At 38.2% G+C, this 24,712-nt stretch overlaps 1 protein-coding gene across 3 annotated transcripts in view; it reads left to right on the top strand.

Annotated features, from left to right (window-relative positions):
* Window positions 1-24,712, top strand: part of LOC117918649 (protein PSK SIMULATOR 1) — a 29,673-nt gene that overhangs the window by 4,044 nt on the left and 917 nt on the right. For all 3 annotated transcript variants that reach the window (XM_034835444.1, XM_034835446.1, XM_034835445.1), the window contains 10 exons: window positions 972-1,297; window positions 1,424-1,516; window positions 1,615-1,705; window positions 3,760-3,850; window positions 8,446-8,543; window positions 9,379-9,448; window positions 18,252-18,355; window positions 24,050-24,166; window positions 24,389-24,465; window positions 24,603-24,647. In XM_034835444.1, the coding sequence (XP_034691335.1) occupies window positions 972-1,297; window positions 1,424-1,516; window positions 1,615-1,705; window positions 3,760-3,850; window positions 8,446-8,543; window positions 9,379-9,448; window positions 18,252-18,355; window positions 24,050-24,166; window positions 24,389-24,465; window positions 24,603-24,647 (1,112 nt within the window). The remainder of the gene's footprint in view (window positions 1-971; window positions 1,298-1,423; window positions 1,517-1,614; window positions 1,706-3,759; window positions 3,851-8,445; window positions 8,544-9,378; window positions 9,449-18,251; window positions 18,356-24,049; window positions 24,167-24,388; window positions 24,466-24,602; window positions 24,648-24,712) is intronic.

Here is a 24,712-nt window from a genome sequence, read left to right as displayed (position 1 = left end):
TGCCACTGGGAATCGTTGATTACCCTGTGTTGGCTATGGCAGACAAGGTTAGCCCTAGGGTTTGGTAAGCATGGGTTGACCCAAAGGACCTTTGCCATGGTGAGGTTCCTGTTATTTAAAAGAACTAAAAATTCCAATTGAACAGAAAATAATAGGGAAGTAAAAGAAAGAATATATACCTATTATGACCACAGTACTAGGACCTAGGCATAACCTCTATAAGGGTGTAGATTTTTCTGTCGCATGGACCCCAGCAGAGAATCTGTAATGATCATTCTACCGATCAAAAAAGAGGTTTACAAGCCTATGCATAAGCCTAACTTTGATCCAACCGTAATTTCTGAATGATCTTAAGTTACCAGATGGGTTAACCAATCAAAATAGAGGGAAGAAAAACTCTTAACATAAATATCTAGGGGCTGGCTACCAAATCAGATCCCACATTGGGCTGGTTCCTCCTGGGTCCACAAAATTGATGTATTATGATGGGTGATAAGCCCTCTCTTGGTCTGCTTATACACCTTAATGGCACTCTATTGGTATTAATTCCGCAACAACAATACATATACCATTTAATCTGAAATGCAAATGTAGACCAGCAGATATGGCCTTGTCATAATTGAGGTTGCAGAAAACAAGGGAAGTTTGTTTCATGTTGTTGTCCTACAGTGAATAAAAGAAGATATGCAAATATTGCACTTCTTCGTAGGTCAAGGGACCTTCTATTTCATCCTTCATTTCTTAGATGCATTATATTGACAAACTGTTGATGATTTTTCATGCATCATGCTTTTTCATGCTGTTAAGGTACATTTAGTATGCATACTGCAATTATACTTGCAAATTCTTGGTGTCTTAACTTTTATACTCTTGTCGTTCTGCTTAGTACAGTCAGCTTAATATGAAACTTCACTGCTCAGTGTAAGTTTTATTATTTAACAGTCTTACTAAGAAGTGATATAATATTGCAGGTTTCAGAAGTTAGCACACGTTTAGGTAAAGCTGGTAGTCTTGGGCTTGGAAAGGCAGTGGAGGTCTTGGACACACTTAGTAGTACTGTGATAAATTTGAACCCTACCGGTGGATTTGCTTCTGGGGGTGGGACTAAAGGCAATGAAATGTCAATTTTAGCTTTTGAGGTTGCAAATACAATTGTTAAGGCTTCCAACCTTATGCAATTCCTTTCAAAAAGAAGCATGAGACATTTGAAAGAAGTGGTGCTTCCTTCGGAAGGTGTACAACGTTTAGTATCAACAGATATGGATGAACTTCTAAGAATTGTCGTGGCGGACAAGAGGTGGACTAATGGATACTGGCTAAATAGTTAATATTGCCATCAATGTGCTTGATCAGAATGGTTGCTATTGTGTTTATTTCATTTCTGCAGTGGTAACCTTGCTGATTTAAGGTATTATGTTTTCAGGGAAGAGTTGAAAATTTTTGTGGGAGAAGTGGTTCGTTTTGGAAATCATTGTAGAGATCCTCAGTGGCACAACTTGGACCTTTATTTTGAGAAGTAATGTTTATACCATTTACTTGCTTTGGTTATTGAGTTTAGATGTCGGATATGTTTATTATGTCTCTAATATAGTGCCTACTTATTTCATTTTCCAGACACAGCAGAGGTCTTACTTTCCAGAAGCGGTTGGAGGAAGAAGCAGATACAGTGATGCAGCAACTAATGACCTTGGTTCAGTATACAGCTGTGAGTATGATTCTTTGTTCTACTAAGGGATTTTACTGTTGTAATAGTTGTACAAGAAGTGCACTTTCTTTACTTCAGAAGTGTTGTGTTCAACATATTCTGTAACAAACTTATCTGTACTGGGCTTCAATTATCTTTGAAATAGATAAGCTTCATCAGGATGGTGATCAATAACCTTTTGTGTTGTTCTGCTGTCTTAAAATGACATTATCAAACATCCATCTACTATCCAATAGATCAAATTGAACCCTTAAGAAATATTCAGAGCATTTTAATGTGTATTTTATGTATGGAAAAATCAAATTGTAAAAGAAAGTATTTAGCATTTTTACCTCAAAAACAAACCTACATCATCCAAAGCCATTGTAATTCTGAAAGTTGTTTAGTTTTTGCATCTAGACAATGTTTTATCATGCACGTAAGTAAAAAATAACTTCCATTTTTACTCCAATATTCTTTTTTCATGTGCCATAAATTCCTAAGACTACTGGGAATACTTGTTCTCTGAAAACCAACCAATTCATCTTAATCAGAAAAATTCTTCCATGCAACCCACTCACTGGAGTTCCATTCAAGAAACCCAGTTCTGTAATCATATTGTGCATCTTTTCCAGACAATATGGAGTTGTGTAAAATGGAAAATGTGATACATATCCTTCCATATCTATTTATGGTGAAATGAAGGGGATTGATAAAAGAAAAGTAATTAATAGAACTTTTCAATGAAGAGATCTTATTGCTTGGGGATTTATCTGAGGTAATATTTCCCTTAATGATCCTGGAGAAGATGCTTAGAAGGATGTGATGGAAATATAATCAATCAAATATCCTGGACCTTTCCTGGGAGCTGAAATTAGAAAAATAAACTGTTTCTTGAAACCAAGAAAACATATAATAATAAGCTATCTTGATAAAAGGATCTAAATCTTTGGGTGATTATTTAATGACCCTGACAGTTGACAAAGTCACAAAGATACGTAGGTAACAACCTATGATAAGTATCTCTTAAGAACTGCCCTTTCATGCTAGCAAAACATATCCCATAGAAGATGAGCATTCCATGGTTATATCACTTGGACCAAACATCAACCCCTAGGGAGGGGTGGGTCAGTGACCAGTTGAACTGTTGCATATAATTGCAGAGTTTAAGAGGTGTACTGGTAGAAGAAAGAAGTTTGATTTTCTTTATGCAAAAATGCTAAATGTTTGGTTCATTACCATTGCAATGCTCCGCTCCCAGAATGTCAGGAAATGGGAGCTAGGCTGGTAATGACCTTTGTGCATATATAAATAGTATTTATTTTTTATAGGTAAAAGGATATTTTATTAAATAAAAAGTATACATGAATAAATAGTATTTATGCATATAGTCTTGTGTATTTGTGCACTTACCCATGTGCGTGCATGCATGTTGATATGTTCTTTTAATCTATAACTTTATAAATTAAATAGTTACAGATATTTTAAAAACTAACATTCAACACACAAACTCATATAGTTGAATTGTTTAGAAGTGCAAATTGGGAGAGTGCTAATTTATTCAAAAAGGCCAAAATCTATGAATTGTCTTCTCCTCAAATTATCAAGTTTCAGTTTAGAAGTGCAAATCGGGAGATTGCTAATTTATTCAAAAAGGCCAAAATTAGGGACACATCCCAAATGCATGTGAAGTACATACAAGGATTGCCCAAAAGAAAAGATGGAAACCAAAAAGAGAAGGATTCAGTTAGGTAGTACCCATTCTATCAATGAACTTATAAAAGACCTACTCCCCTTCCATCATAACCTCCAGCACCCACAAAAAGGGATCTCAAGATTATTCTTTTCAACTTCCATACCAGTAACTAGGCTCCTCAATGGGCCTTCTCTTCACATGTGTATTACCCCCACTTATGCTCACCATTATTCATCACTTCTCCTTCATAGACTACCTCTTAAAACTGTTTGCTTGTAATTTTGTTTCCATGTGATGTATGAGTTTTGTTGCAAGCCTGTTGAATAATTGTGTGCCTCAAGCTTAAAAGAACGAAAAATTTATACTCTTTGAGCCACAGGAGTTATACCATGAGCTGGGTATGCTGGACAGATACGAACAAGATTATCAGCACAAGCGTCTGGAAGACGCTATTTCAGTTGGTCCTAAAGGTGATTTCATCATTCACTCATATAAATGCCTTCATTTGAATCTTTGAGTTCTGTTAAAAGTAGCTATTTTTGTTGTTTAGCAGTTGATCTGTATAGAACCAAAATAATCTTGGATATAGCATCTCTCTCTCCTCTCTCTCTCTCTCTCTCTCTCTCTCTCTCTCTCTCTTGCAGACATGCCTGTGTAACCCCATTTGAAGGGTGAGTTGGGCCTGCAAACAACAAAAACTAAAAACCAAGTAACACTTTCGTAGCCAACATGGAAATTGACAATTGAGCTCATCCCCTGGGCTATATGACATTAAAGGAAAAGGGCCCCAAGTACATAAATTTTTTGAACACCTAATCTCATGATTCTTATCAGGTACTTCTCCTGTGGAGGAGCATTACTTCCATTAGAGATTTTTTAAAGATAATAAGGATGGTTTTGATGATCTGTTTCAGACCAAACAGTTGCTTGGTCTGAATCCATCATTTAATTTTTTTTTAATAACTAATCTTCAATCATCTTGATGCTCAAGTAAGTGATTGTATTTGGGATGATGGTGGTTAGGGTAGGAGTGATTTCCAATTTGTTACCAACTGATGGTGCTAATGAAGTGATTCGGTGCTCAGTGCCCCCCCCCCCCCCCATGACTATGATACAAAGTTTAGACTTGGAAGGACTTTTGTCAACCAAATCAGATTTTCCAATGTTTACCAAATGGCATTAGTTATATCCTCCCTCTTTGAAATGGCCAAAGGGGTTGGAAGCTTTAGGGCATAAGGCTTTAATTCTTCCTCTAGAAAATTTTGAATAGAGGGCTCTTGACCATTGAGTTTTGGCTAGTTTTGAAGATACCCTCCATGACTTGTACAATTTCCATTTTGATAGGGTCTTTTTGTACCAACTTGATCATCCTTCACTGAATCAAACCTTCTTGGTTGATTCCTTAGCTAATTGATTGTATGCTAATTTTATAAATGATTCTTCTCTCAAGCCTCATGATCTTCCTGGGAAATTAATTTTCAAGGTTCCTATTTGGCAATGATACAAGAAATACGGAGATATTCAATGATACTCCTTTTCCCTTTTAACCTTCCACCTTCTTTTTTGGCTTACTCTTAGGAAACTATGAAATTTATCCTCAAAAAAAAAGAAAAAAAAAAAAATCTCCTTCGGACTTTATATTCATTTCTTGGATCTTTCTCATCAATGGGTCATTTAGATATTGATGGTTATTCTAAGAGAACTGGGGGATGGTCATTGGCACTAGTTTGAACTAGGATGATCAACAAAGATGACTGGGCTTTTACCACCATGACGGAGCTTGCAGACATTAGGCAACACCCCATTCTTGCTTGCAAAAAAAGGGATTCTTTGAGGTTATTTGTGAAACAGATGTACATGCTATCATTATTGAAAACCCTAAATTGGACTCTAACGATTCTGTTTTTCTAGGACTGTGTGGCCGGCCTTGGTTCAAACTGCAACATGAGCTTTGTACTACGTGGAGGGAACTGATGTGCTGATTTTTTTTTGTCAATATGGGATCTAAGGACTTTGAAGCTTGTTCCTATTGCAGGGGGTCCTTATGATGCCAAGGATATTGACAGGAACAGGAAAATTTGGGTTTATTTGGGATTTTCTTTATTTACAATTATTATAATACATAAGAAAGGTGTGTTACAAATTTTATATTAGGAATGTTTGTAATCGAGAAGTTAGTAGTTTTGACTATGGATTGGTTTCTTTAAGGCCTAGTTGAGTCCTATTAAGAATTATAGAAAGTTTACATTCGTAATCTTTGTCCTTAGGCTATATTCTTTGGCTTCCATATCCAAAAATCCCAAAAACTTCCTAAACCTTGACCCACCAATAAAAATAGAGAGTGAAGACAACATATTGAAGTTCTAAGTTATGTCTTGTGTCACCTCCTCCCCAGAAGACAAACTTGATGATGATCTTGTAGAATTTGTCCCTCAGGGCTTGAGTATTCTTTATTTCCCCTAAAACAAAGAAAAAATAGCACTTTCCCCATGACCAAAAGTCTTTCTTGGTTGGTGTAGCTCAACCATAGTCTTAGCACATCGAAGTTCACTCCATTTGTATAAAAGGTAGATAGTTGTGCTACTAGCCTCAAGAATAATGTAAGAGCAAAGGTTCACTGAATAAGTAATTAACTTTTTGTAAATTCAATAGTTGCCTGTTCTTGGCACAAGGTAAGAGCACAATTTTTGTTGCCATCAAGGAGAGATTCTGTTAACAAGTGATGCATGTTATGATCCTATATCCATGTGAAAACCTAGAATGTGGCAAAGGCTAAATAGTAGCAATTAAGCATATCACCAACAGATGTCATGAGCCTGTTTTGAATTTCATCATGATCAAATGATCTGCAACTGCTAATATACATGGTAACAAAATGTATTGTTGTGAGGGGTATCAAGATTTAGTCGACGGTTTATATCTCATCCGTCAATCCTTCCTAGTCACTTCTTTGATGAAAAAAATTCATTTATCAAGTTTTTGGATGATGATCTGGTATTGAATATTTGTCTTGGTAGGTTGATTGGTTATGATAATAGAGGATATGCTATTTCTCCATCATTTTGCATATCAAGAAGGCAATAGACTGCCATATTTTCAGAACTTGCGGTGTAGCTTGTGCATTTTGGGAACCTTAGATTACTCTGTTCCCATGCCTTGGATCTCGTAGGGTACATGTATCTATCCCTAGGCATCTTTAAATCTATCGTAGCGGAATAAAATGATAATAAAAACATTTTAGAGTAAAAATTTAGAAATTTGAACCCCATACTTGGATTTGAATGTTCTTAGATCAATTCCTTACGGTGAAGAACATGTTTGAATAGTCTGGAGATCTCGTACACCCAAGATCTTCTGTCTGATGACTCGAACCATGATCTTGACACTCCAAAGTGTGGGCTTTGGAAGGGTGGAAACATTGACTTTCTGTCTCTCTAGAGATAGAAGACAACTAACTAAAGTCATTAGGAAACCTTAATTCATAAGGGGATATTTATAGGATTGCCCATTGGGCTTAAATGACTTGAGCCCATCTGGGTCGGTAAACTAATGAAGTCAGATATTGTAAAGTCTTTTGACAACATAGATCATGGGCTTTAAGTTTAGGTTATTTAATCTAGCTCAAAACGAGTCTTAATTAATTAATTAACTATATAAGGTCATCTAATTAATCAATTAGCCTAATCCAAAGACCTTGTTCATTATCCCTTGTGCAACTTTGTGTGATTACCAAAACGCCCTTATCAATACGAATAAACCTAGAGTCAATTCAACCCTCATAAACCGTGTCATCATGATATATGAGCTTCAAGCGGGTACTATTGGGACCCATAGGAGTACTGGCTCTCTCTGAATCCAATTTTGAACTTGATTTAATATTCCACTAAAGAGAATTAACTGCACTGTAGTACTCTATGTAAATAACCACGAGACAAAGTTTAGGTCCGTGACTTACTATCCACTACATGTAGACTCCCCATGAATTGGTGTTCGTAATCTAACAAGGTAGTGTTATCTCCTATCAAGATTATTTCTCCAATTCTTGAGTTACAAATCCTACTTATTATGTGATTAACTGACATATTCTAACTCCAAGGAGCATGCCAAATTCCACTAAGGGAATTACTGCGACACTATAGATTTCATGATCACATGTTCTTTGGGCCACCCAAGGAGACACACTGTCTCAATTCCATGAGATAACATGATGTTTTTATTGAGAATACCTATTACTATTAGCCTCCATTAATAGTGACCCAATCCATAAGGATATGTGACCACTTTAGGATCTCACTAATAGGTCAAAACCTCTTATTGATTTTGACACAGGTTTAATATCCTTCCAAGGTTGAGAATTCATGCAGTGTAATAACTTGATGAATCATGACAATTGATATCCTTGCATCATGATTCACTATAGGTCCTATCCAATATGCATTACATACATTAGTGCACTCACCATGGGAAACTCATCTTGACAACCAAGACAAGTCATCCTTCTAATTTGGAGGTGGTGCACTATAATTTTTATTGGATTGCCCAAATCCATGCACCAATTGAGAACAATTTATCTACTTACAAGGAACCTATGACTTGTATTTTATGTGCAACTCCTAATGCACCCAAGTCATGTACAATGTAAAAGATATGGGTTAAATGCTCAAATTAATGTCAATACACCAAAGGGATAGTGAGGGGATAGTTAAGTCTAACTTTGTTATATCACGTCTTGCTTTTAGGGATTCAATCCCAATAGCGCATGGTTCTAGTTTCTATCTTATGGGATTTTATGTTCTATGCTTAAAGGCAATTGATGGCATGCTTTGTGTTGATTGAGTTTAGGTCACTACATGTTAATGTCTGTTTATATATTTCAATGGTTGTCTATGTTCTAATGGTAATAGCCTTGATGGATTTTATTGATGTAAGCTTTTGTTGGAACTTGATAATAGGCAATGGTGTATGCTCTACTACATTATTGAGGTTATAGTTTGAATGTTATTTCCTAAAAATACTTTCTTTGTGACCCTCGATATTTAATTGGGATCTTTCTTTTGTCATGTAGGTGGGGGGCTTGCAATCTTGAGGTCAGAATTGAAAAACCAAAAGAAGCAAGTACGAAATTTAAAGAAGAAGTCACTCTGGTCCAGGAGTTTAGAAGAGGTAGCTGAACAGTACTGTTTTATTAGCTTTTCTAGGGAAATCATCAAAAGTGTATATTTTCCGCCTTTTTTTGTCCTTCATAAGAATTTGAAACTCCATTAGTATTGAAGAAAGGTACAAGAGAAGGATGAGCTATCCTTCAAGCCAAAAGAAAAGTAAAAATTACAACAGGAGAACCAACAATAAATCAAAGGGATCCTAAGAAAAACCTGCTCAAGAGGAAAGGAAATCCCTGATAAAATTCTCCTGCACTAAAGCTCTATGCTGAACCATATTGACTGTGGTCTAGTTGGCTGTTCTAGATATCCATGTGAAGGAGCAATGCCCTCTCCAAATATTAATAATTTTGTGGAACCAGCCATCCCATCTCCAAGTCTCTCTCTTGGGTCGAGAAACCCAAGAGATAACAACAGCAGAATCATCCATCGAAAGATTGTTAATGCCCAAAGAATATGCCACCTACCTTCTAGTAAGGCTAAAATTTCAGCTTCAGTGGCTAAGAGAAAACCCTATGACTGGACTCCATTGGAGATTTCCTTTTCCTAAATGTACAGTAACCCCCACATGATTAATTATAATGCATTTAGCAAGCATTTACTGCAGTTGTGATGGTTCTTAGCTTTCTTATTTGGTCTTGATTAATTTTAACAGTTATGAACTGTTTGTTATGTGGCTAACTTTATTCTTTTCCAATTGCCTTGCAATGCCAATTTCTATGAATAGAAGAGGACACTATTGAATACAATCTGGAAAGTCATCGTTAGAAAATTGTGAATTAGTAAATAATTAGAATCTGAAATCTCTTGGAGAGAGATCTAACATGAGCATACTGCAGGTGATGGAGAAGCTTGTAGATATTGTCCACTTTTTACATCTGGAGATACACAATACCTTTGGCACTGTAGGTATGTATGCATATCTCAAGCAAAAATATATGCTTATTCTTGTCTCATCATCTTTTCCCAAGCCATTAAATCATATGTCATTGAACACATAGACCTCTTGTAATATTTAGAGTTTTGGGTAGTTCATTAGAAAGGAGTATCTAAATCACAAATATAATTTCCAATGGACATGTGCAAGGATTGCTGCTGCTATCCCATCCTATATTATTTCCTTAACGGTTTCAAGCAAATCAAAGTTGATTATGTTAGGATTCAACACCAAAAAGGGGGGAAAAAGAAAGAAAAGCAAAGAAATTTTTTGTCTTACATGTTTATATCTTTACTTTTGCAATAGGGCCACTCTTTGTCTCTCCTCTTCACATGTATATGCATAACTGACTCTGACAGTGCTTGATTAAGATGTTTCAAAATCTAAATATCTGGAAAGTGGGAATGAGGAGATGAATAGTGTTTTGTCAGTAGTCTATGGTTGTCACTCCTGTATGCCCTCATTTCATGAAATATATACAATCATGTCATTTGCTGTATTTACAACAATGCCACTCACTATGTTTACAATAATGTTGTGCTGCCATATTACTAATCACATTGGAGAAGAGGGAAGACACCTCAAAAATCAATCCGAATAGACCCACAGAAAAAACTGCCCACCCCACGGCTGTCCAAAGCAAAATCATGAGATAGGATACTTTCCCGGATGTCAAGGACCAAATTGGAGATCTCACACGAGATGAGGGAATGAGCAAACTGTGGCTCTTAACATCCATGGCTTCTTTCCACTTCTGAATAACAACAGACTCTGAGTAGGAATAATTCGGGGATTAATGGAAAGATTTGACGTGGAAAGAAAGGCTTTTCAGGTTAAGTTTGAAGGCATCAATGGGGGAATGTGGATTTCAATAACAGAGAGAAGCCGAGGTTATGCTGTCTCATTAGGCTTTGGTGAGGAGGAGATGGATTGGTTGGTGGAACATTTGAAGAAAGCTGTGGATTTGGAGGCTTCCAGGGGTTTTACTCGGAAGATGAGGGGCAAAACGAGGACGCATTTGATGGAGATTTGCATCAATGGTAGAGGGAGATTTATGAAAATCACAGAAATTGTTGCAAAAAGAAAACCTCTAGTGCTAATTGTTCCTGAGGGTGTTAAAGGCAATGGGTGGGAAACCCTTAGGAAGGCGATTTCTCGAGTCCAAGATGTGTCTGATCAGGCTGTAAGAGCCTCGAAGGTGAAAGATAATGAGACTCAGGTGAGCAAAGGAATGTACAGAGAAGGGCGGTCCTATGCAGATGTGGTTGCAGAGGAAGGACATAGAAACCGAGCTTCGGTGCCAGTTGGAAAATGGGCAAGAGCAGTAATTTGTGAGAGTAAAGGAAAAATACTTGATTGGTTTGATGTAGGGAAAGGTATTGCGAGGATGATGGGCACGAAAGGGATGGTGTCGGTAACTCCCATTTCCGAATACAAGGGATGCTTTTTTGTGGATTCTGCAAGAAGAGCTATATGGTTTCAAGACCAAGGGAGTTTAACAGCGAGAGGAGGGGTTGTTGCGTTGAGGAGATGGTCGCCAAAAGAAAACTCGGTTGTGGGTGGAAAGTTTAGAAGGGGTTGGTTAGAACTGAGAGGCCTTCCGTTCCATTTATGGGATGAGATTCAGTTGAGGTACATTCTGCAGAAATGGGGGAGGGTAACGAAGGTGGCAAAGGAAACTTTGAAGCTCGTAGACTTGTCGAAGGCAAAGATGTGGGTGGAGATGAATCCAAATGTCGTGCTACCAGCGTTGCTAGAGGTGGAAGATGGAGCCTGGTCATTTACGGTTGCAGTTTCCGTCATCGGAGAAGCTGAAGAAGACGCTATTCTCAGGCCAGAGTCAAATCGCAGCAAGGACGAAGTTACGTCAGTGGAAGGTTGCGTCTACCAGAGGCCAAAGAACGTTGAAGGGCTACGAGCTACTGCTAGGGATAATGAGTTCCACAGATGGAGGCCTCGTCAGTGCTTTCGTGCTCAGTCTTCAGTTTCAAATTCAGCTACTAAAGTGGAGAAAGGAAGGGGGAAGAACTGTTTGGGCCCAACGGCGGGAAGTGTTGACGGGCCAACAAATCCAGAAGCCATTTTTAAAGGCTGTTTTTCTAGGGCCCATTTTGAGGAGAAGAATATTGGGCCTTTTGCGGGTGCGGGTCCAGTCCACGAAACTGAAGCAGGGTCTTCTAACGATGGCCCAGCAACGCCTTCGTCTTCAAAGCTTCAGCGAACAGGAACCTCTGCAAAGGAGGTGTTGCCGAAAACACATTCTCAAGAGTCAGCAAAGCTAGAAGGTAAATCAGTTACCGTAAGACGCAAGGCGAGGAGTTGGCCGCCGAGCCTAAAGGTGACGTCTTTTGACCCAAAGAGCAACCTAGATGGGGATGACGCACCGGAAGCAAATCGAGGCTTTATTTGGGGTAGATCAGTATTCAAGAAGGGCGCCCTTTCTCCCGTTTCAGAAAAATCCCGACACTTCACCGGGGGGACAGAGGGAGACGAAGGGATCTCGCCTTGCAACTGGGTAAAAAAGGTTCGTCCTCCTTCCTTAGCTTTCTCTGAGAAGGGTCTTCCTTTGGCTGGGGCTTTTAATCCAAATATTCTCTCCGAATCCTTTGTTTCTTCGGTTCTTCCTTCTCGATGTCAGGCTTTTTCTCCGATTCCTTTGGAATCAAGCCCTGTCTCTCAGCGTAGCCCCTTTCCGAAACTTGCTGTTGTTGAACCCAGTCGTCATGTTGGCGTGTCCCGTTCTGAAGGAGTGGAGTTTCCTCTAGAAACCTCTAACCGAAATTCTGAAGACTGTCCTTTATCTAAGGATGCTCTAAGTAGCCGAGAGAAGTTTTGTGCCTCAGGGAAGGCTCCGTCCCCAAACCCAGAACCTCCCATCCTCCCTTTGGAAGGTTTTCAGGTTAAGGGACTCACGCCTGAAAATATGGTCAAGGTTCAGTCGGTTTTGGAGAGTTTGAGGATCAGAATAGTCAGAGAAAATGGAAAAGATGCGGAAGAAGAAAACCAGAGTAATTCTCTTGCGGACAAGGTTTATTCCAGAAGGAAAAGGAGAAATGCTTCTGGAAACCGAGGAGAGGATTAGGTTTGGATGCTGGTTGTACTGGGTTATTTTTGGTTTATATGAAGATTTTAAGCTGGAATACGAGAGGATTAGGATCCAAGAAGAAAAGGAGGACTGTTAGAAGGTTTTTAAGTACTCACAATCCAGATATTGTGATGCTTCAGGAAACAAAGAGGGAAACTTGGGACAGGAGGTTTATGAGCAGTGTGTGGAAAGGCAAGAGTTTGGAGTGGGCTGCTCTTCCAGCCTGTGGGGCCTTAGGGGGAATTGTGATATTGTGGGATTCTAGTAAGTTTGAGTGTACAGAGAAGGTGTTAGGATCCTTTTCTGTAACCGTGAAGTTTAACTCTGGTGAGGAAGGATCTTTTTGGTTAACTTCAGTGTATGGCCCGATTAATCCGTTGTGGAGGAAGGACTTTTGGTTGGAGCTTCAAGACCTATATGGTCTAACATCCCCAAGGTGGTGTGTAGGAGGGGATTTTAATGTTATTAGGAGGATATCTGAGAAATTGGGTGGGACCAGATTAACTTTCAACATGAGGTGTTTTGATGAGTTTATAAGGGAGAGTGGCTTGCTTGACCCCCCTCTAAGGAATGCGGCTTTTACATGGTCAAATATGCAAGTTGATCCTATTTGTAAGAGATTGGATAGGTTCTTGTTTTCTTCTGAGTGGGATACCTTTTTCTCTCAAAGTTTTCAAGAGGCGCTTCCTAGATGGACCTCTGACCATAGCCCTATTTGTTTGGAAACAAATCCTTTAAAGTGGGGTCCGACTCCTTTTAGGTTTGAGAATATGTGGTTGCTCCATCCAGAGTTTAAGGAGAGGTTTAGAGTTTGGTGGCAAGAATGTACGGGTGAAGGGTGGGAAGGTCACAAGTTTATGAGGAAATTAAAGTTTGTTAAGTCAAAGTTGAAAGAGTGGAATATAATGGCCTTTGGTGATTTAAAAGAGAGAAAAAAGCTCATTCTGACGGACTTAGGTAGAATTGATCTAATTGAACAAGAAGGGAATTTGAATCTTGATCTGGTGTTAGAAAGGACCTTAAGAAGAAGGGAGTTAGAGGATGTGTTATTAAAGGAAGAGATTCAATGGAGACAAAAATCTAGGGTTAAGTGGATTAAAGAAGGGGATTGTAACTCTAAATTCTTTCATAGAGTGGCCACAGGAAGGAGAAGTAGGAAGTTCATTAAGTCTCTGATTTCTGAGAGGGGGGAGACTTTGAACAGCATTGAGGTTATTTCTGAGGAGATTGTTAATTTCTTTGGGAATCTTTATTCCAAACCGGTAGGTGAGTCTTGGAGGATTGAAGGAATAGACTGGGTCCCTATTTCTAGAGAGAGCGGAGTTTGGCTGGATAGGCCTTTTACTGAAGAGGAGGTTCGCATGGCAGTTTTCCAATTAAATAAGGAAAAGGCCCCTGGTCCTGATGGTTTTACTATTGCAGTTTATCAAGAGTGTTGGGATGTGATAAAAGAGGATCTTATGAGGGTGTTTATTGAGTTCCACACCAATGGGGTGATAAACCAAAGTACAAATGCGACCTTCATTGCTTTGGTGCCTAAGAGAAGTCAAACTTTTAAAATCTCAGATTATAGACCGATTAGCTTGGTTACAAGTTTGTATAAGATTATTGCTAAGGTCTTAGCAGGGCGTTTACGCAAAGTTCTTCATGAGACAATATCTGGTTCTCAAGGAGCCTTTGTTGAAGGGAGACACATTCTAGATGCTGTGTTGATAGCCAATGAAGTGGTGGATGAGAAAAGAAGGTCAGGGGAGGAAGGAATTGTTTTCAAAATCGATTTTGAGAAGGCCTATGATCATGTGGATTGGGGCTTCTGAGATCATGTGCTTCAAAGGAAGGGGTTCAGCCAGAAATGGAGATCATGGATAAGGGGCTGTTTGTCTTCTTCTAGTTTTGCAATCCTGGTTAATGGGAATGCAAAGGGTTGGGTTAAGGCTTCTAGAGGTTTGAGACAAGGAGACCCTCTCTCTCCTTTCCTTTTTACTTTAGTGGCAGATGTTCTAAGTAGATTGTTGTTTAGAGCAGAGGAAACTGGGATTACTGAGGGTTTTTCTGTGGGGAGGGATAGGACAAGAGTGTCTTTGTTACAGTTTGCAGATGACACTATCTTTTTCTCTAAAGCCTCTTTGGAACATCTTCAAAACCTCAAAATTATCCTTTTGGTTTTCGGGCAAGTTTCTGGTTTAAAAATCAACTTAGAGAAAAGCACCATGGTTGGTATTAACACTAGGCAGGAGCTATTGTCTTGTCTGGCTTCGGTTTTTGATTGCAAAGTGTCTGAGTGGCCTTTATCTTATTTAGGTCTTCCTTTGGGAGGGAACCCAAAGACAATAGGCTTTTGGGACCCAGTGGTTGAGAGAATTTCGAAAAGGTTGGATGGTTGGAAAAAGGCCTATTTGTCTTTGGGAGGGAGGATTACTTTAATTCAGTCGTGTTTGTCTCACATCCCTAGTTACTTCCTCTCCCTATTTAAAATCACAGCTTCAATTGCTTCAAAGATTGAGAAGATGCAAAGGAATTTTCTGTGGTCTGGGGCAGGGGAAGGGAAGAAAGATCATCTTGTCAGATGGGAGGTTGTTAGCAGACCAAAGGAGTTGGGAGGTTTGGGTTTTGGGAAGATTTCTTTGAGAAATATTGCTCTCTTAGGGAAATGGCTTTGGAGGTTCCCTAGAGAAAGGAGTGGTCTTTGGCATAAGGTTATAGTGAGTATATATGGGACACATCCTAATGGATGGGACGCCAACATGGTGGTTAGATGGTCACACAGATGTCCTTGGAAGGCTATTGCTCAAGTTTTCCAGGAATTTTCCCCTTTTGTTCGTCTAGTGATGGGCAATGGGGAGAGAATTCGCTTTTGGGAAGATCTTTGGTGGGGTAACCAATCTTTGTGCTCGCAATTTGCTGATCTTTATAGAGTTATTTCTGTGAAAAACCTCACTGTTTCAAATGTCCTTGGCAATTCCTTTCCTTTGGCTTGGAATTTAAATTTTCGCCGCAATCTTACCGACTCAGAAATTGATCTCCTTCAGAGATTAATGTCCTCCCTCAGTTCAGTGCGTTTCTCTCCTTCTTTGGCTGATTATAGAGTGTGGTCTTTGTCTTCATCAGGCATGTTTTCAGTGAAATCTTTTTTCTTGGCCTTGTCAAAAGTCTCTAATCCTATTTTGTTCCTTCCGGCCAAGTTTTTGTGGAGTTCAAAAGCCCCTTCAAAGGTTAAGGCCCTCGCTTGGTTAGTAGCTCATGGGAAGGTGAACACCAATGACAAGTTGCAGTTGAGAAGACCTTACAAGTCCCTCTGTCCTCAATGGTGCATTCTTTGCAAGGGAAATGGGGAGTCGATTGATCACCTTTTTCTTCATTGTCCTGTTACCATTGGACTCTGGAACAAGCTGTTCAAGCTAGTTGGGCTGGTTTGGGTCCCTCCAAGGAGGTTTGTGGACATGCTGGTTATTGCTTTTAAAGGCTTGGGGAACTCCTTAAGAGGCAAGACTCTTTGGCAAGTTGCTTGCCTCACTTTGGTTTGGATAGTGTGGCAAGAGCGAAACAATAGGATTTTTGAGGATAAGGGGAGATCGGAAGAGACGTTATGGGATTTGATTTTGTTCTATTCCTCTCTTTGGGCTTCTTGTTCTGTAGCTTTTAGAGGAGTTCCTTTAAATGTGTTACAACTCAACTGGAGTGAGGTTTGCGCTTCAAAAGTTTGAGTTTGGGGGTTTCTCTTTGTTTTTAGCTAATGTTGGGGGTTTTTATGTTGTTCAGATTGTGTAGGAAGGACCTCTCATCCTTCTTGTGGTTTCTTTTGGTTCTTTTTTCTTTCTTTCTCATGTATCTTTCCTTCTATTAATATATTTCTCTTCGTTTCTGATAAAAAAAAAATGTTGTGCTGCCATATTTGCAACAATGTTAGTCACTATATTTACATTGTCATCTTACTATCATATTGTAATTTTATTTTCTAATATTAAATATTGGTAATAAGAAGCCTGCATAGTCTATGAATCTCAACAATTTCTTCTTTTAGCCTATCTTAATTTTCAAGATAGCCAAATTTTAAAGTATAGATTTTTAATTACTTTCAAAATTTTGAAAAACCAATTATTTGAATGAACTAAAATTAGTGTTTTTTTTTTCTTTTTTAAAAAAAACCAATAACCTTGAATATATTTTTAATGATTGGTATGTGAAATTTGAAACGATGCATGCATCATGAAATTATTATTATATAATTTAATATTTGCACTTGAATATTTTTTTGTAACATCTGACAAATTCCAACATATTAAATTGATATAATTGCATTATTGAATGTATTATTTTATATAATATCGAACATATATTATAACTTTATTTTTATTTTATAAATTATATTAGTTAGACCTAGATTTTCTGCTCTAAGGTGGGGAAAATTTTGACGTTTTAAATAACTATAAATTGTCAAAAGAGAAATAAAAAAATCAAACTAAAAAAATACATTTTCTATTAACTTATATCATAGAAAGATAATAAAATTATAAATTTATCTTTTTTTTTAAAAAAATTATCATTATCTATAGATCTTTTTTATTCTTTGAAATATCGTTAAGCATAGTTTTTTGATAAAAAATATTTGATTTTTTAAACAATTTATAAAAATATTAAATTTTTATATCAAACAAATTAAATATGTTTTTTAATATAGTTATGGATTTGTAATATAAAATTATCTACATTTTAAAATTTTCTATTCTTTGTCACCTCAAGTGAATTATGGACTCCTAATACACATGATGCAATTAAACTCAAAATTAATATATTTTAAGATATATAAAACAAACAATAGGTTGTACACAAAATTAACTTTATTAAATAACAGGTCACATTCCTTGCATGTGGGCATGCCTAGTGTTTCTTAAAAGAAAGAAACAGAGAATTCATATCAATATTTTATTTTTCTCTGCCAAGCATGCAGTTTTTATGGGGGCAATGTCATTTTTAGTCGTATGGTTAACAAAAGGCTGGATGTGGCAGGAGGGGAGGAGCTGTGCATGGTTGTCTAACAGTTGTGGTAGTAATGAGGATGGTGGTGTCAGTGATGGGTGTTAATTGTTGTATTGTAATTGTGGTGGTATGTCGGTGATGTTAGTTGTAGAGAGGAGAAAATGATACTTTTCCTTTTGAAAGTAGTTAACTTTTTCTTCAACTAGAAGTTTAAGTTATTTTCCTTTTTCTTTTCAAAAGTTATCCTGACAGTTTGAGATATGTGAGTTCCCCACCTCAAGAAGGTTTGTATTTGAGTTCTACATTGACTGGCACTCTGTTGAGATGTGTAAATTTGGGTTGTACTTGATCACATCTTCCACTTTTAGTGCCTTTTGGAAGCTTGCTGTTTTTGGCTTTATTAGTAGCAGACATCGGCCCGCATTAGAGCATATCAACTATCTTTCTTTAGTTTTGCGTGGCTATGTCTGCTCCTGCTAGACTTTGCATGGCATGGTTGCTCTAGTTTTGGTTTGTTTTCAAGCCTATTTCATTTCCCGAATTACATTTTATGGTGGAGAGATGTTGCTTTTGGTCAAGGTTCCTTCATTTTATTTTCTTTTTCTTTAGTATTTTGTCCTTACCTAAATGGATCTAGGTAATGTCAATAGAGCCACTGGTTCTTATAAAAGAAATAAGACATCTGATAATGTTTCCTTATGGGCAACCTGCAGATAGTGATACACCTGTAAATGGATCTGTGAGTGATCATCGAAGATTGGGACCTGCTGGTCTTGCATTGCATTATGCAAATATTGTTATGCAAATTGATGCCCTTGTGAGTATAAGATCTCTGTTGATTTCCTTATATTTTCTTCTGCATGTACTTTCTTTTATTCAGTTATTTTCTTGTATCTTAGGCAGTTACAAACTTCTATAATTTTCATTCAAATTGGCCATGCCTCATAACTTTTCATGTAATCTAATTTCACAAGAAAAGTGCAACCATCCAACAAAAATTACGGTAATAATTGAACTATTTTGTCTATATTTGGCATATCCAAACCTATATTACATGAAGACTCCAATATGTGAACTGCCCTTGTATGACATGACATGACAAGGGTTTCCTTACAGGTATGTCTCTGACATTACCTATTTGTTAGATATGCACCCAACATTTCCAACCAAAAAAAAATAATAATAATTGAAGAAAATAATCCTAAGTTGTTTTAGGTTACCTTGACTTATTTTGGTCATTTTTTACACTTCAATGTAGCCAAAGGTATAAAAGCGGAAAAAGAAAGTTGTAACTGGATCACTAAGCCATACCCAATGTCCTAAGGTTTGCAGATTAAATGAATTTGATACCCAGACAGAAACCAATACCTGATACTTGTATCCTAGTCCATGTGTCATAGACCCAAATAGTTGATATTATAGTCAATATCGAGATCTAGTCCTGAGCTGGAGTTTCTGGGGAGGAGCCCTTAAAACTGAGAAAGTCATAAGTCTGATTTTCAGAAATAGATCATGAGAAAGCCTTTGCATATTATTGGATTCACTGGAGTATTGGAGTATTATAATTGCCATGTGGGCACCTCAAGCTCAAACTCTATTTTCACATCCTCTTCTGAAATCTTGCCATGTTGTTGTGCTAAATGTTTTTGAGGAGTTTAAAATATGAGAGAGAGAGAGACAGATTTATATTAGTATCCCCTACCATCCGGCATGGATATTGTCTTAAACAAACGAGTGGGTTATAAATACGTTTTATTCTTGTTTACTAACAGTGGAACTCTAGAAATCAATTGACTTCCACTGGAAACAATGTGGTCTGCAGATTTGTAGCTTGATACATTCTGCATCTGAAAGTAGGTCTTCCAATAGGGGGATGCTTGTACCACTGTCTAGACAAACTGAGCAATGGCTTAACTTGACATAGCCCAAGTGCTTGCTCGTGGGTACCTAGGCTGGCGACATACAGCTTTGAAGCCTAAAGGCTCGTAAGTTAGATTTAGACACCTTATCAGACAAAGTGTTAGACCACTTTAGATAGTTTGTTTTCAACCTGAAAAAACATGACATCACCTATGTTTTTGCAACATCTTTAGATTAGGAAAATAACATGGTTTTATGAAACCATGTGCTATGGCTCGAATCTTCAATCATATTTCCGATAGGAGCAATTGACAATTAAATCCAATTTTCCCATTATTTTTGTATCTGTAGTAGTGCAAAATGAAGGTCCGGCTCCAAGTTGTTCAAGAATAGTGCAAAGGTCAACTGAATCAATCTAATTGGGAGAGAGGAGTGGAGTTGAAGCAGAGTCTCAGAGTCAACATCTCTCCCATTTGAAAGCCAACATCTGAACCGGAGTGCCAATTACTGTTGAATATAATGTATTTATAGTGTACAATATTTCTTTCCTTTCTTAATATAGGTCACATATATGGTAGTTAGTTCAACCTAGCCTTGTATATATATTTCTCTATTGTAAGAAGTTAATATATGAATGAGAATTAAGGTTTTCTCTCTCTCTCTTTCAACATGGTATCAGAGCCAAGGGAGAAACCTTTATTCTTTCTGGTTTACCCGTGTAATTAATTTCGGGAATCCATCCAGTGACCGTGTTTCATTCCGGTCACCTTTTCCATCTCCCAAAGCCCTCCGGTCAGCCATATCGTGGTCAGAAAACCCTCATCACCGTCAACATTTTTCCGGCGACTTTTTTTTTTCTTTTCCGGCGATATTTTTTGACACCGACCACATCATCAGGAGCGCAAAGAGGAGATATGTAACTTTTCTCAATGCACTGGAGCCAAAAACCGATCCACGCGCCATTTTTCTCCAACGGCCTGAATCCCATGCGCTGGCGCGTGAGGGCGCGTGGCCCACTTTCTGGTGCCGAGCTTCTACCAGTAGGCTCGTTCGACACCATCTTGACGGATGTAAAAATAGGATTTTTAGTCGCCATATCCATTTCACCTAAAATTGAATCACGTTTGGATCCAAGAAATCCCTAAAGGGAGGTCGGATCACAGCTATGGAAGAAGAAACTGGTATGTCGGGACCCAAACAAAGGAGAAAAGTGATTGGAGATGAAGAAGAGGTCTTCCCAAGGCATACACAGGTCTCGGCCAAGGAAGGGAGCTGCCGTTGGAGGCTGGAGAAGGTTGAAAGAAGACCTGCGGAGGCTGAAATGCCAAAAAAAATGGAAAAGTAGGGTTCGGAGAGGACTTGCTCGGGAATATTTTTCTACACCCTTTACTTCTTTTATGTCCCAACATGGGATCCTCCATCAGTCATCTTGTGCTCATACTCCTCAACAAAATGGGGTTGCTGAACGTAAAAATTGACATCTTGTTGAGACAGCTCGTACCCTCCTTCTCCATAGTCATGTTCCTTTTCGTTTTTTGGGGGATACTGTTCTTACAACCTGTTACTTGATTAATCGTATGCCCTCATCTATATTACATGACCAAATCCCTCATTCCCTCATTTTTCCTACCCAACCTCTTTATTTCCTTCCTCCTCGTGTCTTTGGTTGTACTTGTTTTGTTCATACTCTCACACCTGGACAAGACAAGCTCTCCGTCAAGGCTACGAAATGCATCTTCTTGGGATACTCTCAACTTCAGAAGGGCTATTGTTGTTATTCCCCTGACACTCATCGTTATTTTCTCTCCGTTGATGTCACCTTCTTTGAGAACTCTTCATTCTTCTCATCCTCTGAATCTCTTCCCATTTCTGAAGTATTGCCACTTCCCTATATATCCCCCCCTTCAGATGCGTTCTCTCGTCCTCTTCAGGTTTATCATCATCGACATCGTGCTGTTGCTCCTCCTCTCTCTTCAGCTGAGGTACCTAATGACTCACCTCCTGTCCCACCGATTTCTCCTACCTCGACCCTGTCATCTACTGACCATTTGCCTATTGCTCTTCGGAAAGGTAATCGATCTACTCGTAATCCTCATCCTATTTATAATTTTTTGAGCTACCATCGATTATCTTCATCCTATTCTGCCTTTGTCTCTACTTTATCCTCTGTTTCTCTTCCTAAGAGCACTAGTGAGGCACTTTCTCATCCTGGGTGCCGACAGGCAATGGTTGATGAAATGGCTGCTCTGCACTCCAATGGCACATGAGATCTTGTTTCTTTACCTTCTGGTAAATCTACAGTTGGATGTCGTTCGGTCTACACTGTTAAAGTTGGTCTTGATGATCAGGTTGATCGCCTTAAGGCTCGCTTGGTTGCTAAAGGTTATACTCAGATTTATGGTTGTGACTATGGTGATGCCTTTTCTCCTGTTGCCAAAATTGCTTCTGTTCGCTTATTTCTCTCCATGGAAGCTATGTGTCATTGGCCTCTTTATCAGTTGGATATTAAGAATGTTTTCCTTCATGGTGAACTTCTCGAGGAAGTGTATATGGAGCAACCACCTGGTTTTGTTGCTCAGGAGGAGTTTGGTTTAGTGTGCAAGTTACACCGCTCTCTATATGGCTTGAAACAGTCTCCTTGGGCATGGTTTGAGCGTTTTAGTTCAATTGTTCAAGAGTTTGGAATGCTTCAGAGTGAAGCAGATCATTTAGTTTTCTGTCATCATAACTCTTCGAGCCAGTGCATCTATTTGGTAGTTTATGTGGATGACATTGTCATTACAGGCAGTGATCAGGAGGGTATCCAAAGACTAAAACAACACCTTTTCAACCACTTTCAAACCAAATACTTGGGCAAACTTAAGTCCTTTCTGGGACTTGAAATAGCTCAATCCAATTCAGGTGTGGTTATGTCACAAAGGAAGTATGCCTTAGACATCTTGGAAGAAACAGGTATGTTAGAATGTAAACCTGTTGACACTCCTATGGATCCAAATGTCAAACTTGTACTAGGATAGGGGGAGCCTCTAAGAGATCCTGGGGGATATCGATGACTTGTAGGCAAAACTGAACTACCTCACCATCACTCGACCAGACATCTTTTTTCCTGTGAGTGTGGTTAGTCAATTTCTACAGTCACCATATGACAACCATTGGGATGTTGTGATCCGGATTCTTCGATATATTAAAGGAACACCAGGCCAAGGTATGTTGTATGAAGACAGGGGCCATACCCAAATTGTTGGTTACACAGATGCAGACTGGGTTGGTTCACCCTCAAATAGGCGTTCCACCTCAGGGTATTGTGTTTTTATTGGAGGTAACTTAATATCCTGGAAGAGTAAGAAACAAGATGTAGTGGCCAGTTCAAGCGCCGAAGCTGAGTATCGAGCTATGGCTTTGGCAACATGTGAACTCATATGGTTGAGGCAACTCCTTCAGGAATTGAGATTTGGAAAAGATGAACATATAAAGCTAGTCTGTGACAATCAGGTCGCATTACATATTGCATTCAATCCAGTCTTTCATGAAAGGACCAAGCATATTGAAGTTGACTGTCACTTTATTAGAGAGAAGATCACATCAGGGTGTGTTGCTACAAGTTTTGTTAATTCAAATGATCAACTAGCAGACATCTTCACTAAATCTCTCAGAGATCCTAGGATTAAATACATTTGTAACAAGCTTAGTGCATATGACATATATGCTCCAGCTTGAGGGGGAGTGTTGAATATAATGTATTTATAGTGTACAATCTTTCTTTCCTTTCTTAATATAGGTCACATATATGGTAGTTAGTTCAACCTAGCCTTGTATATATATTTCTCTATTGTAAGAAGTTAATATATGAATGAGAATTAAGGTTTTCTCTCTCTCTCTTTCAACAATTACCATCCAGACTGTTAAAAGAGATCCAGCCCCTAGCTTTCACAATTGCTGCTCGTTCTGGGGATCTACCTCAAATACGATAGATGATATCCTTCCATAAGTAATTGCATATATAGAAGAGAATTTTCTTTGTAGCTGGCTCTTCCATCCATTCATGAAATCTTTATTCACAAGATGGAAGCTGGCTTCATTAAATTGAGAATTCTGGACTGAAATTAATTCAAGTAAATATTAATATGTCGATCTATACTGTATCTAAAATCCATCAATTGGATTATTTACATATACTTTGTGATTAGTTTCAGGCTTAATATAGGTACATAGCATATTTGGGTTTTGGGTTTACTTCTCCTGGATTGATTCAACATTTTTCTATTCTCATAAAATCAAGGACTTTAACATTGATTATCACTTTGAAACAGAGTTTATGTATATTCGGCAATCATCTGTTTGAAGATTGTCCACATATCTGTTGTAAAATCAAGGGCAGTTGAAGTGACCAACATCTGAAAAATCAGAAATCCATTTTCTGGAAGAATCTGATTAGCCAACCATCTTACATTTCACATATATAGGGCACTTTGTACTTAAAATCTTACTATATTCTTTGGTTGTTCCTATTATAATCATGGAACTAACTGCTTTAGTTAATTCTTCAGTTCATCAAGTTTCTCGTTTACTTATGCAGTGTTTTAAATTGTGTTTCAATTTGTATATATGCATGTTTCTATTTTATTTCTGAGTAAGCTTCTGATGAATTCAGGTAGGTAAATCAAGTAATATGCCTCCAAGCATAAGAGATGCATTATACCAGAACCTGCCACCTAGTATAAAATCAGCTCTGCGCTCCAAGATACAATCCTTCCATGTCAAGGAAGAGGTATTTTCCCTGTTTTTTTATTCCTCCTGCTATATTTTCTAGAAAAACTCAATTAAATCGCAAGGAAGGAAGGTGGAAAAGGTTGGAATCTCAAACAAGGGCGGTCTTCTTTTCCATTTTCCCTGCACCCAAAGAAAATAAAACGTTTTCAATTGAATTTCTAGGTTCTTAAAATTCCAGTTACTTGTTTGCTATTGTTGTAATTTGTTGGTTTGCACCCAGCTAACCGACACAGAAATCAAAACTGAGATGGAGAAAACATTGCAGTGGCTTGTTCCAATTGCCACAAACACAGCCAAGTAAGAACTCATCCTTTTCTGTGAACAGCCATATTCCATTCTTCTCTGCAGTTGTTTTCACATACTTGGTTCATTACCTCTCCTTTTCATTGATAATCACTTTTTATTTTCTTTTGGTTGCCAATGGTTTAAATCAGAGCCCATCACGGCTTTGGTTGGGTTGGAGAGTGGGCAGGCACAGGGTGAGTTGTGATATCCAACCTCTTTTCTTCCTTTCTTAGGTCTTGGTTTTTTTTTTTCCTATTTT

Source organism: Vitis riparia, chromosome 7 (genome assembly GCF_004353265.1).
Source record: "Vitis riparia cultivar Riparia Gloire de Montpellier isolate 1030 chromosome 7, EGFV_Vit.rip_1.0, whole genome shotgun sequence".
In the NCBI taxonomy this organism is placed as follows: domain Eukaryota; kingdom Viridiplantae; phylum Streptophyta; class Magnoliopsida; order Vitales; family Vitaceae; genus Vitis; species Vitis riparia.
This window is presented reverse-complemented; position numbering and strand designations above follow the sequence as displayed.